The sequence below is a fragment of the Acomys minous genome (genome assembly GCF_964271855.1).
Source record: "Acomys minous genome assembly, chromosome: 1".
Lineage (NCBI taxonomy): Eukaryota > Metazoa > Chordata > Mammalia > Rodentia > Muridae > Acomys > Acomys minous.
Genome location: NC_140483.1, coordinates 187,277,388 through 187,298,483, shown reverse-complemented (window position 1 = coordinate 187,298,483; position 21,096 = coordinate 187,277,388). Strand labels below are relative to the sequence as shown.

The 21,096-nt window shown below is 38.1% G+C and overlaps 2 protein-coding genes across 7 annotated transcripts in view; one reads left to right on the top strand and one right to left on the bottom strand.

The window, feature by feature from the left end:
- DOCK7 (dedicator of cytokinesis 7) overlaps positions 1-21,096 on the top strand; it is a 185,207-nt gene that overhangs the window by 59,535 nt on the left and 104,576 nt on the right. For all 6 annotated transcript variants that reach the window (XM_084777076.1, XM_084777074.1, XM_084777075.1 and 3 more), the window contains exons 13-14: positions 421-514; positions 1,689-1,851. In XM_084777076.1, coding sequence (XP_084633202.1) covers positions 421-514; positions 1,689-1,851 — 257 coding nt within the window. The remainder of the gene's footprint in view (positions 1-420; positions 515-1,688; positions 1,852-21,096) is intronic.
- Positions 12,716-20,180, bottom strand: ANGPTL3 (angiopoietin like 3). The gene is made up of 7 exons (XM_084777245.1): positions 19,588-20,180; positions 18,946-19,056; positions 17,670-17,784; positions 16,639-16,752; positions 16,292-16,387; positions 13,295-13,561; positions 12,716-12,944 (listed from the first exon to the last, which is right to left on the bottom strand). The coding sequence occupies exons 1-7, from the start codon at positions 20,080-20,082 to the stop codon at positions 12,775-12,777; spliced, it is 1,368 nt and encodes a 455-aa protein (XP_084633371.1). The 5' UTR covers positions 20,083-20,180; the 3' UTR covers positions 12,716-12,774.

Below are 21,096 nucleotides of genomic sequence, written 5' to 3'. Positions count from 1 at the left end.
AATATAAAGTTAAAAAGACACATAATCTAAATTGTGACATCTGTGCAGTTGTCCCATGTCCTTAATTTGCCTTCTCTTGGTTCTGTCTATGTCTGTATTCTTATTTTTCCTTTTATACTTTCTACCTTTAATTTGTATTGGCTGACAGTATGTTATCTGTCCTGTAATACTTTATAGGCTAAGTAATAGATCATAGCCATGAACAAAAATTTCAATGGTTGGTAGCATTATAAATCTTAGTCAGGCTTGAAAACAGGAGACTTCGGTTAGGAAGATATGTATGTATTCTCATGAATTGTTAATCTTTCAGTCTGACAGTGTGGTACAGAAGTTAGTGCTTATTTGCAAATGCTATGGGTTTCTTTCTCATCTCCTGCCTTTGTTTTATTCAATACTTTTTCTCAATATCACTGAACTCAGGAAGGAGACCGCTTAAGTGATGAAGATCTGTACAAGTTCCTTGCTGACATGAGAAGGCCGTCTTCTGTCCTACGGAGACTGAGGCCAATTACAGGTATTTCCAATGTTGAGTGATACGATAATTCTCACTGATGGTTATTTGTCACCATGTTTTCCATTTTTCTATTTATTTGGCCCACACACCGTTCTGTGTTCAGTACCTGTCAAGTGTTCTTTATCCCACTACCATGTGAGCTAACAGTTTGAAGTCAGGATTCAGGACCATCATTAATTGAGAATGATGAGTTATAATTGTGGTTTAAAGTGCACATGGGACAGTAAATATTGAGAACCAGTCACTGTCACAGTTAGAGCCAACAGTTCAGAACAGAACCGAGCAGGGGTCTGCCAAACCCGATGCTAGCATCTGCGCAAAGAGGGGTCTGTCAGGCTAAGACAAGTCACTTCTTAAAAGCTTGTCCAGTTCTGTGCGAGAGCCCATCTACTGTCTTGTTTTCGTTTTTTGGGACAAGGTTTCTCTGTGTAGCTCTGGCTGTTCTGGACTCGCTCTGTAGACCAGGCTGGCCTAGAATCAGAGATCTGCCTGCCTCTGCCTCCCTGAGCGCTGGGTTTCAAGGCGTGCACCACCATGGCCGTCTTGCCGGCTTGGTCTTTTGTTCTCCACTCTTCGTTTGTTCAGATAGCATTTATTGTTTTATATGCATTTATTCATGGATAACTCATTTTAAAAATTTGAATCTTGATAAAATGGAATGATTTCAATATCTAAGTTTTTAATTACTGGATTTCTATACTGTTCATCCCAGATATTTTACAGAATAATATTGAAATCTCTCTAAGAACATTTTAATCCATGTTAGTCAGCGTTCTGTTGCTGTGACAGATTGCCTCAAATGTGAATAAATTGCTTAGTGCTCATCAACTTAAACAGAGGAAAGATTTAGCTTGACCCACTTCCCAGAGCCTCCAGCCTTGAGTTGAGTGGCTTTGCTTTGGGGCCACCCTGGAGCAGAACGCTTTGGTGAAGCTGCACAGGGCGGAGCAAAGCTGCTTAGTTTGTGGTGTCCAGAAGTAGATGGGGAGGGAAGGACCAGAGACTGCCCATCATGGGCGCACTTCCAGCGACATAACTGCCTCCCCTAGGCCCTTCTCCTACAACCTCCACTGTGCTGCATCCTGATGGGGAAGGCTTTGGGAGGCACTGTCGGCACAAGTGTAGCCATCCCAGAATTTATGTTCACGTCGGCTCTGTAATGCATTTCCTGCAGCTCAGCTGAAGATCGACATCTCCCCTGCACCCGAGAACCCCCACTATTGCCTGACTCCAGAGCTGCTCCAGGTGAAACTCTATCCCGACAGCCGAGTCCGGCCCACCAGAGAGATCTTAGAATTTCCTGCCAGGGATGTCTATGTTCCCAACACAACTTACAGGTAAGATAACACAATCTTGTGAATTCTGGGATAAAATGCTATCTCTTTTAATATTAAAGTAGAACTAGAATGAAAGTTTTAAAAAACCTTATGTACATTTATTACTTTTTCTACCTCTTATGCCTTCTACTTCTTAGAGCACAATTATATTAGTAATTGCCACATATGTAATAATGTATACATATATGTGTATAATATGCAGGAAGCTATCTTTGTTCCAGGTACAATGCTAATTGCCTTACAAAATATCACCTTCACATTCTAGGCAATTAACCTGGAGGATAGAGAAATGTGAAATTTGATTTGGGGCTGTGTGGTTAAAGCATTTGAATTGCAAATTTGTGTTTCCTCAAATTCTTAGTAGAATTTTTGGTCACACACGAATCTGTGTATGTGCTTCTGGCATCATGTGGGCAGTCAGCGCCTGCTGAGCCTGTGCTATGTTGAGGGTAGCAGGCCACTACTGTGTACACTGTGCCGAGCACTGTGCCACTGCAGGCTTGGCATCCACGTGTACTGTGTGTGAATGCCTTCACCCGCTGTTTGAGATCATGACTTTTTGGGGGGGGGGTGAAACCAATTCTATAAGTTATATATGAGACTGATTTAAAGGGCAGAAATAAGAATGGATTGCATAACCCAAGCTGCATGTTGCATAATTCAGAGGCTTCAGCCTGCTCACCCAGGAGATTCTACGAGAGTACCCACCATTTGTGTTTCTTCCTCCTGCATTTCAGAGTGAAGCAAGCAGTAGTTAGGAACTTTGTTCTTTCATGTTTCTGCTTGTCACTGTTATTTATTGCATTTTAACCCTTTTTGAAAGAATTATATGGGTATAAAGTTCACACAGCAGAGTAAGGCTTAAAATTGCAGACAGATTTAACTTTACCGGCAGCCGGTCTGATGTCACAGTTCACCTCGAGATTAAGGCCAGTCCTGTGTTTTGTGTCAGTTTGTTTGTGTTCGTGATTATTACATAACTTTCACAATCGAGCCATGTAGAGACTGAGAACTTTATTGCTTTGTTTTCTGCAACTCATTCTTTCCCCTAGAATAGTTACATTATTTTGTCCCCCACCGACTACGTTTTATCATTAAAGCTTGCTGACATGTCCAGTGGCCAATCGTTTGCTGTTGTGAAGCTTGTGTACGTTGGGCCTTCTCTAAGCTTGCCAGACCGACTGTGTAGTTTCTGTCTAGAAGCCAGTTTACCATTGTCTAGAGATTCTTTACCATTACTTACTATCCATTACTTACCATTATCCTGGAAATCATTTACCACCATGTATTATCTATTATAAATCATTATCCTAGAGATGTTTTTAAAGACCCCCCCAATGGAATCATACTTCCCATGTTTTTCTTTCTGGATGTATTTATCTTGCTGAAAACTTTCAATATCTTCCTATGTATAATATATGGAAGATACTTTTTAAAATGTACCTGACTGTTTTTGGTTTTTTAGATTTTTTTTCTTTTTGGCTTTTCAAGACAGGGTTTCTCTGTGTAGCCTTGACTGTCCTGAACTTGCTTTATAGACCAGGCTGGCCTTGAACTCACAGAGATCCATTTTCCTCTGTCTCCCTGTGTGTTCCACCATGCCCAGCTATGACAGTGTTTTTATTTCATTCATTTCTTTTGTTGTTTTGAGATGAGGCCTTGCCAGGCTGTCTGTGCTCAGGTGGTCTCCTCTCCAGCCTCTCCAGTCAGCAACTGCAAACACATGTTTCCTCACTTGGTGGTGTAATTTTTGAATCTTTATTCCAAGGTTGACAGTTTTGCTAGGTGTAGAATTCAAAGTTGTAAATTATTTTTGCCAGCAGTTTGACACTGTAGCTGATCTCTTGCCTGTAAGTGGTGGCTTTTGAAGAATCTGATACTGTGTTTCATGTTTCTTATGGAGGCTTTTTGCAATTATTTTCTTTATTTCTTATGTTTTAAAATTTCATGTTAATAGTATTTTGTGGTCGACAATAATTATTTGGTGCCTTTTATTCTAACTACTTCATTTAAATTAGTTTTCATATACACAAATTTGGTGGTGGTGTTTCTATATATGAGAAACACGAAGCTGAGACTAGGAGGCTTATTTGGTCTGAAACCTAGGTATTGCTTCATCTTTCATAATCTTCATGCTAAAGGACAAAGGATAGCCAACATATAGAATTGTATGTGTTATGAGTAAATATTAAAGCAGGCCAGAATAATTTTATCTTATACTCTTGCTTCAAAATCGGAATTTGTCCCCCCCCCCCCTTTGAGACAGGGTCTCTCTATGTAGCCCTAGCTGTCCTGGACTTTGTAGACCAGACTGGTCTCGAACTCAGAGATCCGTGTGCCTCTGCCTCCCCCGGTGCTGGGATTGCAGGCCTATGCCACATGCCCAGTCCATTTTCTATAATTTTTAATGTCTTACTGTGGACATGATGTAATGATATAAATGACATCTAAAGAATCATATCCATGAATTAATAAAGATTAGGAGCATTTGAGGAAATCATGTTATAGAAGTTGAGTGGGGTTGAGTGTGGGGCTTACCAAGTGTTGAAGGAGGCTTTTAAGTGTTTATCCAGTTTTAATGTTCATAATATTTATCCCGTCCTGAGGGGAATGTCAGGTAAATGCACCATGTATGTGTGGTGCATATGCAGTTGTACACTGTCCTCGTGTGCGCGCGCGCTGCGTGTGTGTGTGTGTGTGTGTGTGTGTGTGTGTGTTGTACATGGTCACTCTCCACTGTACTTATGGAGGCAGGTTCTCTTGCTGAACCCAGAGCTCTCTGATTTTGGTTAAACAGCCAAATTGCCCTTGGGGGTCCTCTTTCCCTGCCCTTGGGGGTTCCCTTTCCCTGCCCTTGGGGGTCCCCTTCTTTCCCTGCTTTGTGAATGTTGGGATTATAGCCTAGCACCATGCCTTCCAAGTTTCTATGTGGTCTGGAGAGTTGAAATTCTATATGTGGTTCATAAGGAACTGATGATTATAGACAATAAGTTATGATATAGGATCCCCAAGTTACTATGTTTCTTAGTTTCTTGAGATGAGCTTTTGAAGCAAGAAAGATCCATCATTTTGGTTAAGAAAAAATTAATAATTTTCTGATCTAAGAATATCCTCAGGGAAGTAAAGAAAATTAAATACGTTAGAACATAGAAGTATAATTGTGGTTATTGTGTTTGGTTGGCTTTTTCTATTTTGATGCTCAGTTTCTCTTGGCTAGGTATGGTAGCACAGGCCTTAATTCCATCACTCTGGAGGTAGAAACAGGTGGATCTCTGTGAGTTCAAAGCTGGCCCGGTTTGCATAGTAAGTTTCAGGACATAGAGACACCTTGATTCAACCTCTGCCTCCAGAGTGTTTCTTTCTGAAAAGACACATTAATTATAAAGATACTTAAGAAACATTCACCAAATTTTTCTGTGATTTGAGATGGTATAACTGTTTTAACTTAAAAGTTGGGTGACTGGCTCTTACAACAGTTATTTATGGCCATATTTAGTTTTCGGTGATTATTAAAATTGAGATCAACTGACTTTTCTCAGTATGGGAAAATGGAATCCCATTGTGTCCTAGGAATTCATGCATTACACAGCCTCAGAGAGATTGGCTTGTAAAAAAAAAGGCATGAAGATATTGGACTTTGGAGGTATAAATAGGTAAAAGGATATATTTTTAAAGGAGGGTATGGGGCTGGTGATGTAGCTCATGGAGTAGAAGTACTTACTGTGGAAAACTGACGCCTGAAGCTTTATCCCCTAGAAGCCATGGTGGGAGGAAGCAGCCGATTTTCTGTAGTTGTCTTTTGATTTCTACAAATGGGCTGTATATATCCCCCCCCCACACACACACACTCACACACATAATAAATAAAATAAAGAATGTAAAGGGAAACTTTGAAAGTTAGCATTGGCCAGTTTTGTGCTTTCACTAGAGCTTTTAGTGCCCGTGAGACGGATAACCACATGTATATTTTTTGAGACAGGATATTAGAATGTAGCCCAGAATTTAGAACTATTCCATCACTGCCCGAGTCTGAGATTACAGCTGTAGATGTCACATTTAGATGACAAACTTTTCCCTGTTCGGCTGGTTAGCCAGTTTTGAATAGAGTGATCCCAGAAGAAAATGGCCTTTTAAATCCTCTACAGTGCTAACAATATGTAGATACCTTAGCAATCAAGACTTGGAAGACAGAGCTAATAAGCCGCAAAAGTCAATAATTGCTTACACTATCACAGTATAATATAAACACCTTGTGCAGTTGTTACATTAGGACAAGCACACGATGAGCCCTTTCTGTCTGGGATTTTATTAAATGTTTGAAATTGCTTGGAAGTTAGATGGTGGATTCCTCATGATGGCACTTGTGTTCCAAATCACTTCCTGGTCGCTGCTGTAGCTTTGTGGCTTGCACTAGATCGAGGTACACCTAGCTGAGCAAATCCTTCTGTTTTATTGACATTTGCTCTTTTTGAGACATGTCCACATAGCACATGATATTCTTGGCAGATGATGAGAGTTGCCCTCTTTCCCAACAGTAGCCTTAGTTGTGATTGCCTGTTGAACTTTTGTATCTTTGTTTTTCTGTCTAATTCTTTTTCTTTTTAAGTGTGGCTAGCAAAAGTGGTACAACTAAGACTGTAAGAGAATGTGGCGTTCATCAGTGTGAATATCAAAGCATGCAGTGGACCCCTTCTCTTCTTAAACACCAGTAATCGTATTGCTGGGAACTGCTCTGAATATAGTTTTAAATGTTCTGTTATAGGATATTCCAAACACACACACACCCACATCATTAATTACCATTGCCTTCCTCATTTTATCAGCTGCTGCGTCATTTCATTTGTAGATGTGGGGTGTGCTTCTGTGACAGGTAAGGACTACAATAGCCACAATAACAAGTGTTAGTTATAAAACCTACTTTCAATTATATATTTTCAGTTTTCCCTTGAGCTTTTTGATAAGCTTATAATGTACCAATTAAGCTTTTCCCTAATGTTTAATTTCAAGGAATAGCTTGGTTAGTCAGACCAGGTCAGTGTGAGCACACGGGCCATGTGATACTTGGTCCCTGTGATATGATAGATATCCCTTTGCAGAGCAATCTTACTTGTTTTCTGTATATATGTGAATCCTATGATCTTTTTGGAATAAGAGTTTAGTGCATAAAATATATAGGTTAACAAACAATATTCCTTATTAATGAGTTAAACTAAAACATTTTGTCCTCTGATATAACCAAAAGACTGTTTTCTAAGCAGTATTTTAGTTGGGATATAAAAATATGTATGATTTCTCAGTATCAGAGTTCCTATACACTGCTAATATTGCAGTGGTTCATTTTCTGCATTCTTTTTGTTGGTTTTTTGTTTGTTTGATTTTTCAAGACAGGGTTTCTCTGTGTAGCCTTGGCTGTCCTGCACTCACTTTGTAGACTAGGCTGGCCTCGAACTCAAAGATCCACCTGCCTCTGCCTTACAAGTGCTTGGATTAAAAGTGTGCACTACTACCACCCGGCCGTTTCCTACATTCTTATTTTCATTTAAGTGGTACTGAAAATTAAGAAAATCATAGAAATTATTGAGTTAAGAGGCCAATTTCCTGGCAGTTACATATTGCCACTCAAGTGTTTTTAAAAAGTCAAGTTAGTGGTTCCTATCCCAGGCTCCCAAGGGAGAGATAAAGCTTCAGAAACAGAAACAGCCTAGAGAGAGTTTCGTTCATTTGCCCTAAAAATTAAAATATTTTCGTGTAAGTGTTTGTATAGATTATTTTCTTAAAGGAGTTTGAACAGTGATAGCCTAAAGATGCAGTTTTTTAAAAATATGTACATGTATTTAACATACTGTTAATAATTTCTCTCTCTGGCTATGAGGACCCAAGGTGGCAGGTTGCCAGGTGCCTATTCCTGTGTGTGGAATTGTAGATCGGACCTTGGTTGCTTCTCTGAAGATGAACAGCAACAATTCTAAGGTTGTTGTTTATTGCTGTTTCAATAAACCTAATCATTTTTAGGCTTGTTACTACCTAAGAAACACTTTTCATGCTTTAGAAGGAATTATTTGTTATATTTTATATTTTCTAAAACTCGGTTGAAATGTCACCTTATGAAGGCGTATTGTGGGCACTTGTTAACCCTACTTTCATAACCTTGAACTGCACATTTGATACCCATTGAGTAATTTTGCTCTAGGTGGTTTGCACCCATGGGGAATACTTTGGACTTTGCTAAAAGGGGCAATTGTCTGATGACTTTCCGTTTTCAAAACTGCAGTGTTAGATAATCACTCAGTAGTGCACATGTAAGTGCTTTGTCTGTGGGTGTTAGTGATGGGGACAGAAACCCCAGCCAAAACCGTGAGGTAATGCTATTATTCTGTATAGAATATAGGACATATAATAATACAAATTTGGAATAAATTGTTGGAATTCAATAAATATTGGCTAATGAATGCATATCTACTAATGTATGAGTAAACTGACTGCTGTGAGTTATTTTACCAAGAAGGTGTCAGTATGAAAACATCCTTATTGTAGCCTGACAAAATAGGTAAATAGATTATGCAGCAGCAAGTGATGCTGGGATGAGCAATGTGTGTACTTGCCCTCCTACTTGCTAAGAGTACGCTCTTGGTATCAGATTTTACAGTAATTTCCCTAAGATGAGGTAGATAAGTGTTTGATGCTCCTAGCCTTTTGATTTCTATTTTTAAATTACTATAATAATCCGCTAGGTTTACCTTTTTGTCTACATAATGCTGCCATTTGAGGGCTATAGACACAGGTGCTGCATCATACAAAGGAGGAAGGAGATATCAGAGCATAAATGTCCTAGCCAATCAGAAAGGGAGAGGATGAGCTGTAGACAGATGGGATTAATCAGGAAAATACTTAATAAGAGGTTTTAAAGTACATGCATTTTGATTTAAGAGAGCAGTGTTGTGTTGAGAACATTGTGAAAGTGGAGCCAGGCATGGTGATTCACACACGCAGTCCCTGACCTTAAGAGGCTGAGAAAGGCAGACTGCATGTGTGAGGCTAGCTGGGCTGGTCCCTGACTAAAAAAGTTAAAGAGTAAAATTAATTACCTGAGTATACAGGGAGTGCAGGTTAGCAGCTTCCAGATGAGAAAATGACAGTGTTTTGTCTGAATCGTCACCCAAAACTCTTTGGAGACCAGATAGTTTAGTTTTACAATTAAGCTTAGTTGTTTAGGGGTTAAGATGTTTTTAGGTCTAGATAGATGTTTTAAGTTGATAGTGCCGAGATATGATAGATTTTAATTTACATTCAGAATTTTAGATGCACCAAGATAGGAAAGATGTTTTCTTCAAGGCTGCCAGATACAAATAGCCAAAACACTATAAATGTAACATTGATATAATTCCTGATTGTTTCGTGGTTCTTCTTGCTGTAGGTAGTTTATTGTATTTATGTATAATAATATTAATGTATATGTAAAAACATTTTTTTAAAAATTTAATAAAAAAAACTTGAAGAGATGATTGGGGCCAGTTTTAGGTATCTTGGATTAATGGAAGGATTTGAATTTTGTTCTTTAGGCAAGCGCTCTTGTAATTGGGAAATATTCCTGTGAGGGTATAGCTGTAAGACGTATGTGAAGTCTCAGAATAAATGTGACTCATCTTCTAGGAGCATCATTTCTTAGGAGATATTTGGAGGGAAAGAACTTTTTATATGAAGATAGGTTTATGGAGTATGAGATATAAACAGATGTAATATGAGGCTATGTTTCAGTAGCAGGTCATTATCCCATAACTCTAAAATAGGTTTTAAGGATATATTTTAATTATCATCAACTGCTATATTTCTATAGTAGACAGCCTTAAACAAAACGAGTACTATGTCGTTACCGGAAACCTGATATAGCATGATTGAGTGGGAAATAAAGTCAGTGGGGTAGGAGTAGATCAGGCTAAAGACAGTCCTCAAGAAGAAAGCTTATCTGAAAAACATTTCAAAAGAAGGTTCTAGGATATAAGAAAGTGTGATAACAAGTTCAGGTAAAAAGCCAAACATTCTCCAGGTTCCAGACTTCTGGGACTGATAGCCTGGTAGCGATGCTGACAGTTATAAAAGTTGGGAGCGTATGCTATAGAGAGGGAGGGAGAGGAGGTGAAAAGAGCGTCAGGGGTTGGGCTGCTATTGAAGTATCTACAGGATAGCGGGGGGGGGGGGGGTGTGGCTAGTAAGCAGTGTGAGGAGGAGATATGAACAGAGATTATGGGTTGTCTATAGAGAGCTGGGAAATTTATCCATGGAAAACAGAGTCCATGAAAGTAGATAGGACGTTTGAGGGTCACATTTATAAAGATTGATTTGGGGCTGGGAAGACGGCTCAGGCAGTAAAGTGCCCATCACATAAACATGAGGATGCCAGTTTAATCCCCATCACCCACTACATAAAAACCAGGTGTGGCAGAGCGCCTCTTGTCTCTCAGTGCTGGCGCCAGAGACAGGTAGATTTCCGTAGCTGTTTGGCTGGCTGACCCACTGAACCAATAAGCTCGAGGTTCAGTGAGAGACCCTTGTCTTTACAAAAAGAGAAGCTGGAGAATGATTTAGGAAGACAGCTGACACAGACCTCTGACCCTTGAATCTGCACAACTTACACATGCGTACACTCCTTCATGAGCGCACGAACAGTTTCCCTCTTACTCCCCCTCCCAAAAGGAAGGTTGTATTGTTCCATTGCGATGAGAGGATATGAGGAAGGACAAGTTATAAAGATGGATCCAAGGGAGGGATAAGCCAGCTGAGGGCTGTGGTATTGGAATTCAATAAGTAAGTATTAGAGAGCAAAGGGAAAGTGGACTGGGAAAGTCCCCCAGATTAGCACTCTGTGACGTGTACCGCAGAGGCCTCTTCTCTTCCAGGGTCCTCTCTCGGTTTGAGCGTACTATGGGGGTGGAGGGTGGAGGGGAGGGGGAGAGGCCAGTGTGGTACTTCTAAAAGGAACAAAATGAAACACACCGTAGGAGAATGCATCTGCTGTGTTATGTAAAGAAGCAGTTTATATTTGAAAGTTTCTCATTCTTTTTGGTCAGGGATGTATTTTGACATTTGGCTATAAAACTCAAAAGTAGATTTTTTGGCAGGTTGGACTGTAGCTCTGAAAACTGGGACTTTTCTTGCTTTTATTCTTTTGTTTTTTTGTGTTTTGTGTTTTTGTTTTGTAGAAAAAGAGTAGGATCCACATAGACCATATGTATCTCATATGTGATTTTAAGACTGTTATGATATAGGAAAACTTAAAATATAAGCTGTGTATTGATTGAGACAAATCACATCATAACTGGATACTGCCTAACTGTAAAAACTTGGTTGAAGTCAAAATTTTCTTTGTTGGCAGTTTTTTTTTAAGATATATTTTTTGGACTGGAGAGATGGCTTAGTGGATAAGAGCACTGGCTGCTCTTCTAGCGGACCCTGGGTTCAATTCCCAGCACCCATGTGGCGGCTCACAACTGTCTGCAACTCCAATTCCAAAAGGTCCAACAGTCTTACACATACGTGCAGGCAAAACAATGCATATGAAATACATTTTAAAAAATTACATGTGTGCGTATCTGACCTGTGTCTGTGTGCCCATGGAAATGAGAAGAAGGCCTCCTCCGATGCTCTGCAGCTGGGGTTCTAGGTGCTTATGAGCCCCCAGTGTAGGCACTGGGGACCAAACTCAGGTCTCTGGAAGAGCATCGGGTGCTCTTATATCTGAGAGTCAGTGGGGAGTTAAAGTTTTAATTACTTTTAAAAATATTCATATACTTATTGTAGTATCAGTGTCTATGAAATTTTAAACATACATGCCTATTAGGCTTTAAAATATTTGATGATGTATTATGATTTTTAATTCTACTTAAATATATATATGTTAGGTGCACATCCAGCTCAGGGATAATAAATTCTTATTAAACTTCCATTTAATACCACAAAGGCATTCTTTCTTATTGCATTATGACAGACATAACTTAAAATTATTATCATAGTATTAAGTGTTAAAATATATAAGATGTTCACAGTGTAGATAAGCTAAATATATCCTAAGTTACTGTGATTCTTGATTCTGAAAAGTCAGTATGACTCAGTAACCAGATATACCATATTGGCAGACATGGAGCCTCTTGCAGACACACCATTACACCCAACTTATTTTATGCGATGTTCTTTAAAAAAAAAAAATCATTTACTCCAGATTATGTTATAGCAAAATGGAGCATGATTTTAAAATTTCCTATTACACATATGTTTTCTAAATTGATTGAATGTAATTTTGAAACTAGTAATACAGAATTTGAGAACTATAAAAAACAACACTTTTTGAAGTTTAACATAAACTGTCCTTTTTTAAAAAATTGCAGTTTTAAGATTTTTAATTTAAGAATGATTTAGAACTTACTCATTAGTTACTATTTAGATTGGAATCATGGTTTTTTGTTTTGTCTTTTAGTGTTTTGTTGGTGGTAGTCTGTTTGTTTTTGTTTTTGTTTTTGTTTCATTTTGTTTTGATTTGATTTTTGAGACAAGGTTTCTCTGTGTAGCCCTAGCTGTAGTGGAACACACTCTATAAACCATGTTGGCCTCAGATTCAGAGATCTGCCTGCCTCTGCCTCCAAAAAGCTGGGATTAAAGGCATGTGCCACCACTCCCAGGTGATTTGGCCATCTTAAATTGATTCCCACTTCACAAACATATGAAGGAACAATACTGAAGGAGGTTTGATTGAAAAAGATAAATTGTGTTAAGTTGATGTGATGATATCTAACCTTGACTATGATTTTAAAGCTAATTGAAAATTCATTTCTCAAGCTTTCAATTAAAGATTACTATACTATAGAAATCTGAAAGGATTTCAATATTTAATTTATTGGTCTTTCAGTTAGTCTCAGTTTGTTCAAAGCTTTCTCAGTTGGTAGGCCGGACCATCATTTTGGATGATTTGATGGAGGACAGCTTTCCATTCTGAGGCCTCCAGTAGATCCCTCTTCGCCTGTCTGCCTTGGATTTGCCTCTGGGTTTGATGTAGTTACCGTTCAGGCTGTTTTCTCCACATACGCCGTGCCACCACCAGCCTCCTAAAGACGACAGATGTGTGATTTAATTGGATAAATGCCTGCTGTCAAGAAGCTGTTTGATTTTTTTTTAATGGTTATGGCCTTATTTAACATAAACATTATTATATTGTAGGTGCAGGTATTCCAATATTCATTAATCTATCATTCACATACACCACCAACACAGTGAGAAGCACTGCGGGCAGTAAAGTAGCTGGACCAGAATTGGCACTTTAACTACAGTCAACAGGTTTTTGTCTCTGGTGAGAAGACTTACTCGAGATTAGTATTTTATAGGATTGATATTATAGATAATAACTAAAACCGTAGGGGATACTCTAAAGAAAAAAGTATTGGCATTAATTAAATACCTGAGTAAGTTTCCGGACAGGCGAGCTGTCCCTTTGCTCTGTGATCCCATGTAGAAAACACCAGGTCTCTGTGTTCTGGGAGCGCCTCAGGGATGTTGCCAGCGGCCTCAGCCACATGTAGCGTGTAGTTGGTGTCACCATTGCCCAGGTGAAAGGAATATTCAGCATAGTGCTGGCCGTCTTTCCAGTCTTGTAGCTCCAGTCGCAAGATGTAGTCAGACTGTTTTACTATGGCGTAGATCTTCTCTAGGCCCAACCAAAATTCTCCTAAAGAGAAAAGTTAGGAAAACAAAACAAAACTGTTGTTATTTTATCAGTATGGCCTAACGGTGGTATTTTCTAACCCACTAGCAATCAGTCAAGACACAGACACCTGTTATATTTTAACATAGCTTTAGTTAACCTGGTGCAGGGCAGATATTCATCCCCTAAACTACTTCTTATGCCATTTCTAATACTTTCTATCAAGCTACCACCCATCCATAATCCCATATACTTGCTAATGTTCATCATCTGGGCCAAATCCCCATCCACGCCGGCCATGTGCGTCTCCTCCACCCAGCCCTTCACGCAGCCCCCTTATCCTCTCCCTTCCTGTGCTCTCTCTCCTCCCAAGGTTCTCTCTGTCTCTCCCAGCCCTGGAAACTTAGCCACACCCATCCCATTTGCCCTGTCCGGGTGTGATGGCCTTTTATATCTCAAACAGGCCAGGCTTTTAGGCCAGGCACAGGTCTGGCACAGAGACTGAAAGAAGTAATTAGCATCAGAATACATCAGACCAACCTCCAACACAAAATAAAACAAAACTTCTGCAGATCAGGTCCTGACTGACGTGTGTGTGTGTGTGTGTGTGTGTGTGTGTGTGTGTGTGTGTGTGTGTGTGTGTGTGTGTGTGTGTACACACACACATACGTACCAGGTCTCACTGTTTAGCCCAAGTTGGCCTCGAGGTTGAGATCTTCCTGCCTTAGCCATGCCAGTGCTGTGATTACACATATGTATAGTCATGTTCCATGCCAGTTCTTAAAGTTATTTTCAGTTTGGTGACGTAAATGAGTTGTTGTAGTATTGGCGCCTTGGTTACTTTGAAAACTTGCAAAGCATTTACTTATATCATTGATGTATGGTATGTGCTTGTAATGCTAATTCTTGGGAAGTTGAGACAGAAAGACTTGATAAGCAAAGACCTTAACTACAGAGAGCTGTTTGAGGCCGTCCTGGACTACATGAGACCCTCTCTCGAACACTCAAAGCAAATCCTTTTGAAAACTGAGATTAATACACACTTTTGTGAAAGCTCATCTGTGTCTGGGTGTATGCGCCGCCCTCCTCCTCCTCCTCCCTCCGTTTCTGATCTTTCCTGTGTTCATTTCTTTTCAGTTGCTTTGAGTTCTGGAGGTTGAGTCTGACCTCATGCGTGCTGAGGGTGACCTTCCCACTGAACTGTGCTCTCAGTACAGCTGCTCAGTGTTGAAGTGTGACGTTTCCTCCTTTAATGTTAATTGAGCCTCTGTTTAAGTCTTGCTTTGAAAAACCCCAGCTTTACTTCACAAATATGTTTTATAAAGTGCTTTATATATGATACATTATACTATTACAGCTGTCTCACCTGTGCCTCCTTATGCATGTATATAATGGAATCTTAGTATCAGCTGCTCATTAATATGCCCACATTCACACAAAAGAATGCTTTATTTTTCTAGTTTTACATAATAGTGATATTAGTTTTGTCAAATGTGAAGTTGGGTTTTTTTTCATAGAAAAATAATCTCATAAATTAAAAAAATAGATTTGGATGTTTTGTTATTAGTATTTTCTCTATAATTGAAACTATTTTTATTGGGATTAAAGCCAGCAGTAATATGAGTAGATCATACAACTGATATTGAAGTGTTTAATGACAAAGATAAATATTATTGCTATTGAGTTAGGAAACCTAACTCATTTAAGGGTTATAAATGGAATTATTTCCTGTTTAGAAATAAGTCAGCATTCTGCACTGTCTTGTTTTAGTATAAACTCAGAAGAATTAGAACTTCAGAATATCATGGGATAGGCCTTCTCTTAGGGATTTAACTAGTGCCATGAATAGAGAATTTAAAAAATAATCAAGTAGTACCAAGTAAAAAATTTTGGTATAATAGCAGATGAATTCTACCTTATGAGTGAATACTACATACTCACAAATATCCATGATGTGCTTTTGAAAATTTTAAAGAATCTATTTTTTATTCTTCTGCTTATTTTTATAGTTGTCTTACGATTAAAATAGAATATCATATTCTGCATTGACTACACCACAGAGAACCACAGTTCCGTATATATATTTATAATATTGAATAATTGAAATTAGTATTTAGCTAGTTAGACGCTGAATCTCTGACAGGTTCCCTATCCCTTTTAACCATCTCGTTTTTTATTTCATCACCTTCTTTGTGCTGCTGGAGATCAGCTCGTGTTGTGCCAGTAAAGTGCTCTGCCACAGTGCACACTGCCAGCTCCATTTTACCCTTGTGGTACTTTATACTGAAGATATAAGTGAAAGAGCACCATAATGCTATCTTTGCAGCTCATTCACAGCATCACCACTCACTAAAGCCCACAGCACGCACTATTTTCCTAAAAAATAATTATGATACTCATGAACTATTGAGTTAAACTTCAACAAGCATACTTAAGAGCAGACATGTAATAGTGACAAGTACAATTAAAACAATTGTAATTGCTAACATGTATAATATATACCAATCAGTTTTATAAAGGCTGGTGTTTTTTGTTTATTGTTAAATTTCCATTGCCCATTTTATAGTTGTTTCTTAATTTATAATTCTTTCTTTCTTCCAAGAATGGGGTCTCAGTATGTTGCCCAGGTTGGCCTTGAGCTTTTAATCCTCCTGCTTCATCCCTCTCCCCGTTCCTGAAGTGTTATGATCTCTAGCAGCACACCCAGTTAATACTGTTCACAGATAGCTGAATAATGCAAGGACATCACTTTACCGTCAAGCCTCCCAAAGCCATTTTTGTAGTTTTCCCACGTTTCGTTGAAGTTTTGTGACCCATCTTTCCGGTGTTGAATTAATGTCCATGGACTGCCTGGAAAATGAACGTAGATTAATGGTGACAGGAAAAATAACTGTGTTTTGAATTTGGATTTAACTTTGCTTTGTGAGTTGATTTGTTAATTTGGTAGTATGTAGTTAAGGTAATATACTTTATCATTTGTTATGGTCCCAGATTGCCCTGAATAATCATGTCCTATGAGTTGATAACAGGCTTAGTTTTGGTAATAGGTAATTAGTACCTTGAATTCACTGCAACCCATTCTCTGCGTAGGAAGGGTTTACCTGATTGTGTCTCACAGTAGACATTAAATACTTGAGAGCTGCTTGGCCTGATAGCATACACGCCACTTTTACGTTCACCTCCACTGTAAATGGCAGAGCAGTCAGCCGGAAGGCCTAGAATTAATGAACGTTATTATGTAGTATTTAGCAATAGAAGTGTCTTTGCAGCTTGCATTTCACTACTACTTCATGGAATTGATGTGAGTGTTGAGGAATGATAATTTTAAAAAGCATCATTTCTGTTAGGCATAGTGAGGGTCTCAGGGAGCAAGGCTTATTAGTACAGGGTTTGGTTGGTAACGAGAACCAGCAGGCATGTGGAAACTGAGCATACAGGAAGCGCTAGGAGGGATTTTTTCTGTGTGAATTACAGAAATGAAAGTAACTGTTGGGAATGAATCATTTTGCTGAAATTTGGCTGGAAACACTGGTTTTGTTCCTTTGTTTTAACTGTGAAAGATTCTAAGCACATAGGAAATTAGAATTTTTTTTTTAGGAGAACTCTGTAATGTCTCAGGTTTTAGAAGTGTATGTTTAAAATACACATGGATATATTATGTATTTTGTCTATTACCCTTTTTTTCAAACAAGAGTTTTTCTGTGTATCTTTGGCTGTCCTAGAACCCTCTTTGTAGACCAGGCTGGCCTTGAACTCACAGAGATCCACCTGCCTCTGCCTCCCAAGTACCGGGATAACCGGTGCGTACCACGCCCAGCTCTGTTTGTTACTTTTGAAAGTAATTTTTAAATAGGACCTTTGGCCCTTATGAAGTTCTTCATATGCCTTATAAACATGAGTTTATTCCTTTCCTACACCTGTAGTATCATGCTATATCTGTGAAGTTAATAATCATTTTGTGTTTTTATATTAGTTTCATGTCTTAATAGTATCATTTATAGTGTTAAAATGTTTTTTTAAAAAACCAGGATCCTATTAAGTTGACATTTATATATTCCTTTTTATTCTTTTAGTCTACTCCAGGCCCTAAAAATGGGGAATTTTATAGAGAAAACCTGCCCAGTTATCTTACCATCTTGTTTTATGTTTTTTGTTTCATTCGTCTGAAGAGTGGGAGTAGTCCTTGGTGCTCTTGATTTAGAAGGAAGAGAATTTTCTGTGGGTTCTTGAATACCAGTCTTTCTGAGCTGATAAAAGAATATAAATCATACATCTACTCTTAAAATTAAGGAATTCTGGGTAAGGATATCAAAAGTACAATTGTGTATACATTGTCTCTCAGTTTCTAATGTTACTGTTCCAGCTGTTAAGAGCAATACACAGTGTTGGAGGTGCAGCTCAGTGGCAGAGTGCTCCTGGGCATGTGCAGAGGTCTGACCCGGTTCTGTAAGTGAGCAGAGGGGTAGACAGTGCTCTGCAGAGTGTGGAGACACTCTGTTCTTGACATATTTAATCAAGCATATTACTTCAGGACAAAATTAAGAGAGCAAAGCAAATAAGACAAGAGACAGTGATTAAAAGGAAAGGAACCAGTAAGGCTATATGTCTTACTTAAAACATTTGAATATATTCTCTTTTCAACAGTACAGATTACAATCTTAGCTAACTTTATTAACTTCTGCATGCTGAATATGATACTGCTATGTTCAGTCCAAAATACTGGGTGCCTACTATGTGTCATGCAGTATTCTGTGTGAAGAGTTTTAGTGCTTACTATGTGTCACACAGTATTCTGTGTGAAGGGTTTTAGAATTAATATAAAAAGAATCCCAGGTTCACAGATATTCCAGTTTAATTCAGAGATAGTCAAGAACTAGCTTTCTAGTTATGCTAAATATAAAGAAGTTAAGGAGGGAAAAAAACAAGGAGCCTTTTAAATTTGATCAAATGGCCTGGGGGCATTTTTAGTGTTCACTGAGCATTTTGTATTTGATGAAAGTATGTGGGAAGTGCAGATACTAGAAAGAAGAGCATTCTAGACAGAGACCACACAGATGGAGGCCTTGTGGGCGGGCAGCACAGCGTGTTTGGTTTACTTGAACAGCAAGGAAGCTGGTGAGATGAGCACATAAGGTAGTGAAGGGACAGATCATTGCTGGTCTAGGAGTGGTGACAGGACGCCACACCCAGGCTGCGAGCGGAGAGATTCATGGCCTGATTTAAAATGTAATAGGATCACTTTAGTGGACTCAGTTATGGATCCCTTTTCCTCGTAGTTCTTCAAGACAGGCTCTTGGTAGAACGTGTGAGGAAATGTAAGATTAGTCGCTCAGTTGCACAGAAGCTGTGCAAGCTACCGAGTGCTGTCTTAGCATGTTTACATCCCCTGGTGCAGCAGACTGGCTTACCTGGTGTTCTATTTCCTTTATCTGACTGTGCTGTTGACTTAATTGTTTGTATTGTTCTTCCACAGTCTGGAGGAGGTCTCTGATGCTGTTATCTTGCTGTTCTACAAAAGTCTGCACACAGATTGTAGTTTAAAATTTCTTTTTGTTCACCTTTTTATATATTTGTAACAGTTAAAAAAGTGGACATTGGCTGTCATTGTCCTATGTTTTTCTCAAATATTACACATGCTTGTTACTATATTAAAATGTTGCCATATCTAAAATTTTCTGAATCTTACTTAAACTAAAAGAAACAATGTTTCAAATGAATTAGAATATACCACTTATTATATTAATTTATTTTTGCTCATGAATAGTTTTAAATTTAAATTTCTTTTAATTGTCTACCTCTAGTAATTAGCAGTAGCATAATGGTTGAATGTTATAAATTTTATTTGATTATATAAAATATAATCTCTTTTAAATATAATATTAGAGAAACAAAATCCGAGTTGAAGTTACAGAGGAAAATGTTAGTTCCTAGGACAATTAATTTCTTAACAAAATTAAGTATTTTAGTAATGTAGCAGACTATGTATGTCTTAAAATATATTTTCCAAAACCCACATTGAAAACAATCAGAGTGCTTTGGTTTCTACTTACTTTAAGTGATGTTACTTCTGGGTGCTCCTGAGCCCCAGGCTGGTTTTGAAGTAAATAGGTTAGCTGCTCCTCCAAAGCGCGGACTTTTTGTTGAAGTCCAATTTTCTCTTCCAGTAGGCTTTCAAGTTTTGAGTTCAGTTCGAGTGACATATTCTTCACCTCTTCGTTTTTGGCTTGTAGTTTAGATGTAGTTTTTCTTAATTCCTTTTCCTCTTCTTTGATTTCATTGGTTTGAAGTGATAGGTCATAAAAAGATTGATCAAATATGTTGAGTTTCTGAAATATGTCATTAATTTGGCCCTTAGTCTTATGGACAAAATCTTTAAGACCATGTCCCAGTTGAAGGAGGCCATTGGCTAAAATTTTGACATCATCCAACATAGCAAACCTTGATTTTGGCTCTGAAGGTACAGAATCAAATGTTGAACTGTCTGGATCAATCCTGGAAGAAATTACTAAAGGAACAATAAAAAGAAATATTTTAATTGTGTACATTTTTTTTGTCCCAATTATTCAATTTCAAGTAATTTGGAACTACTTTCTCCTGTAAAGAGACTAGGACCTCTTGACTTTATATACACAACTGTTTGCTACAGGCACACAAGGTTAGCAGGTGAATGCAGTTAACCATTAAGCTATGTTAACTTGCACGAATGTAACCCTCCCCCATGTTGAGTTAGATCAATGGCTAATGAAATCAGGGAAGTGAGCAGCTAATAGGAGGTAATTTTTAAAATTGTTATTTAATTAAATTTGCTATATTGAGAATTAAACTTTCAGTATCAAGGTATCTACTTGGCTTTAAAACTTCATTTTAATTTAAAATTTTAACTGTAAGAGATTTACAAACAAATAAAACTTCTGATGAGAAAGGTTGTCATTAAAGTTGAAGAAAAAGTTAGTATGTATACCTTAGTTGTAGTTTGTTTATCCTGGAAACAGCCACTGTTCCCCAGAAGTCTTGTATGAAGCCTTCCCGGCCTTGAGGAGGTGCTACAGAGCTATAGCTCGTGTTTCTGTGATTTGTGTAAGCCAACGTGTAGTTACATATTTCTTATGTGTTACTATAGCTATTGCTTAATATCCTGAACTTCACATATATTTTAATTGTTCCTGTATGTTACCCCCAAATTCCCTAAATAGTTTCAGTAAAGATATTTCTTCCTCTTTCCATTGTTTTCATGTCTGTATGTCAGAGACATATAGATGTACATATGCACATGTATATATACATGTGAAAGTATCAGTAGACACATGATCATCTGAATATAAACTAGAATTAAATATTAAACCTTCCAATGGCAGAGGAGATTTGCCCATCATATAGTTTTCTGAAGTTTGTGAGGTGAGTAAGTTTTGCCACTACCAACTAACAAAACTGAAGATTATTTAAGAGTAAATGTTCCAGTGTCCTCAATTGATGTAAAAAGGAAAAGTTATAAGCACTTAAGTTATAAATGCTTATCCTTAGTATATATACAAAATACTTAGGGAAATTGACATGGTAAA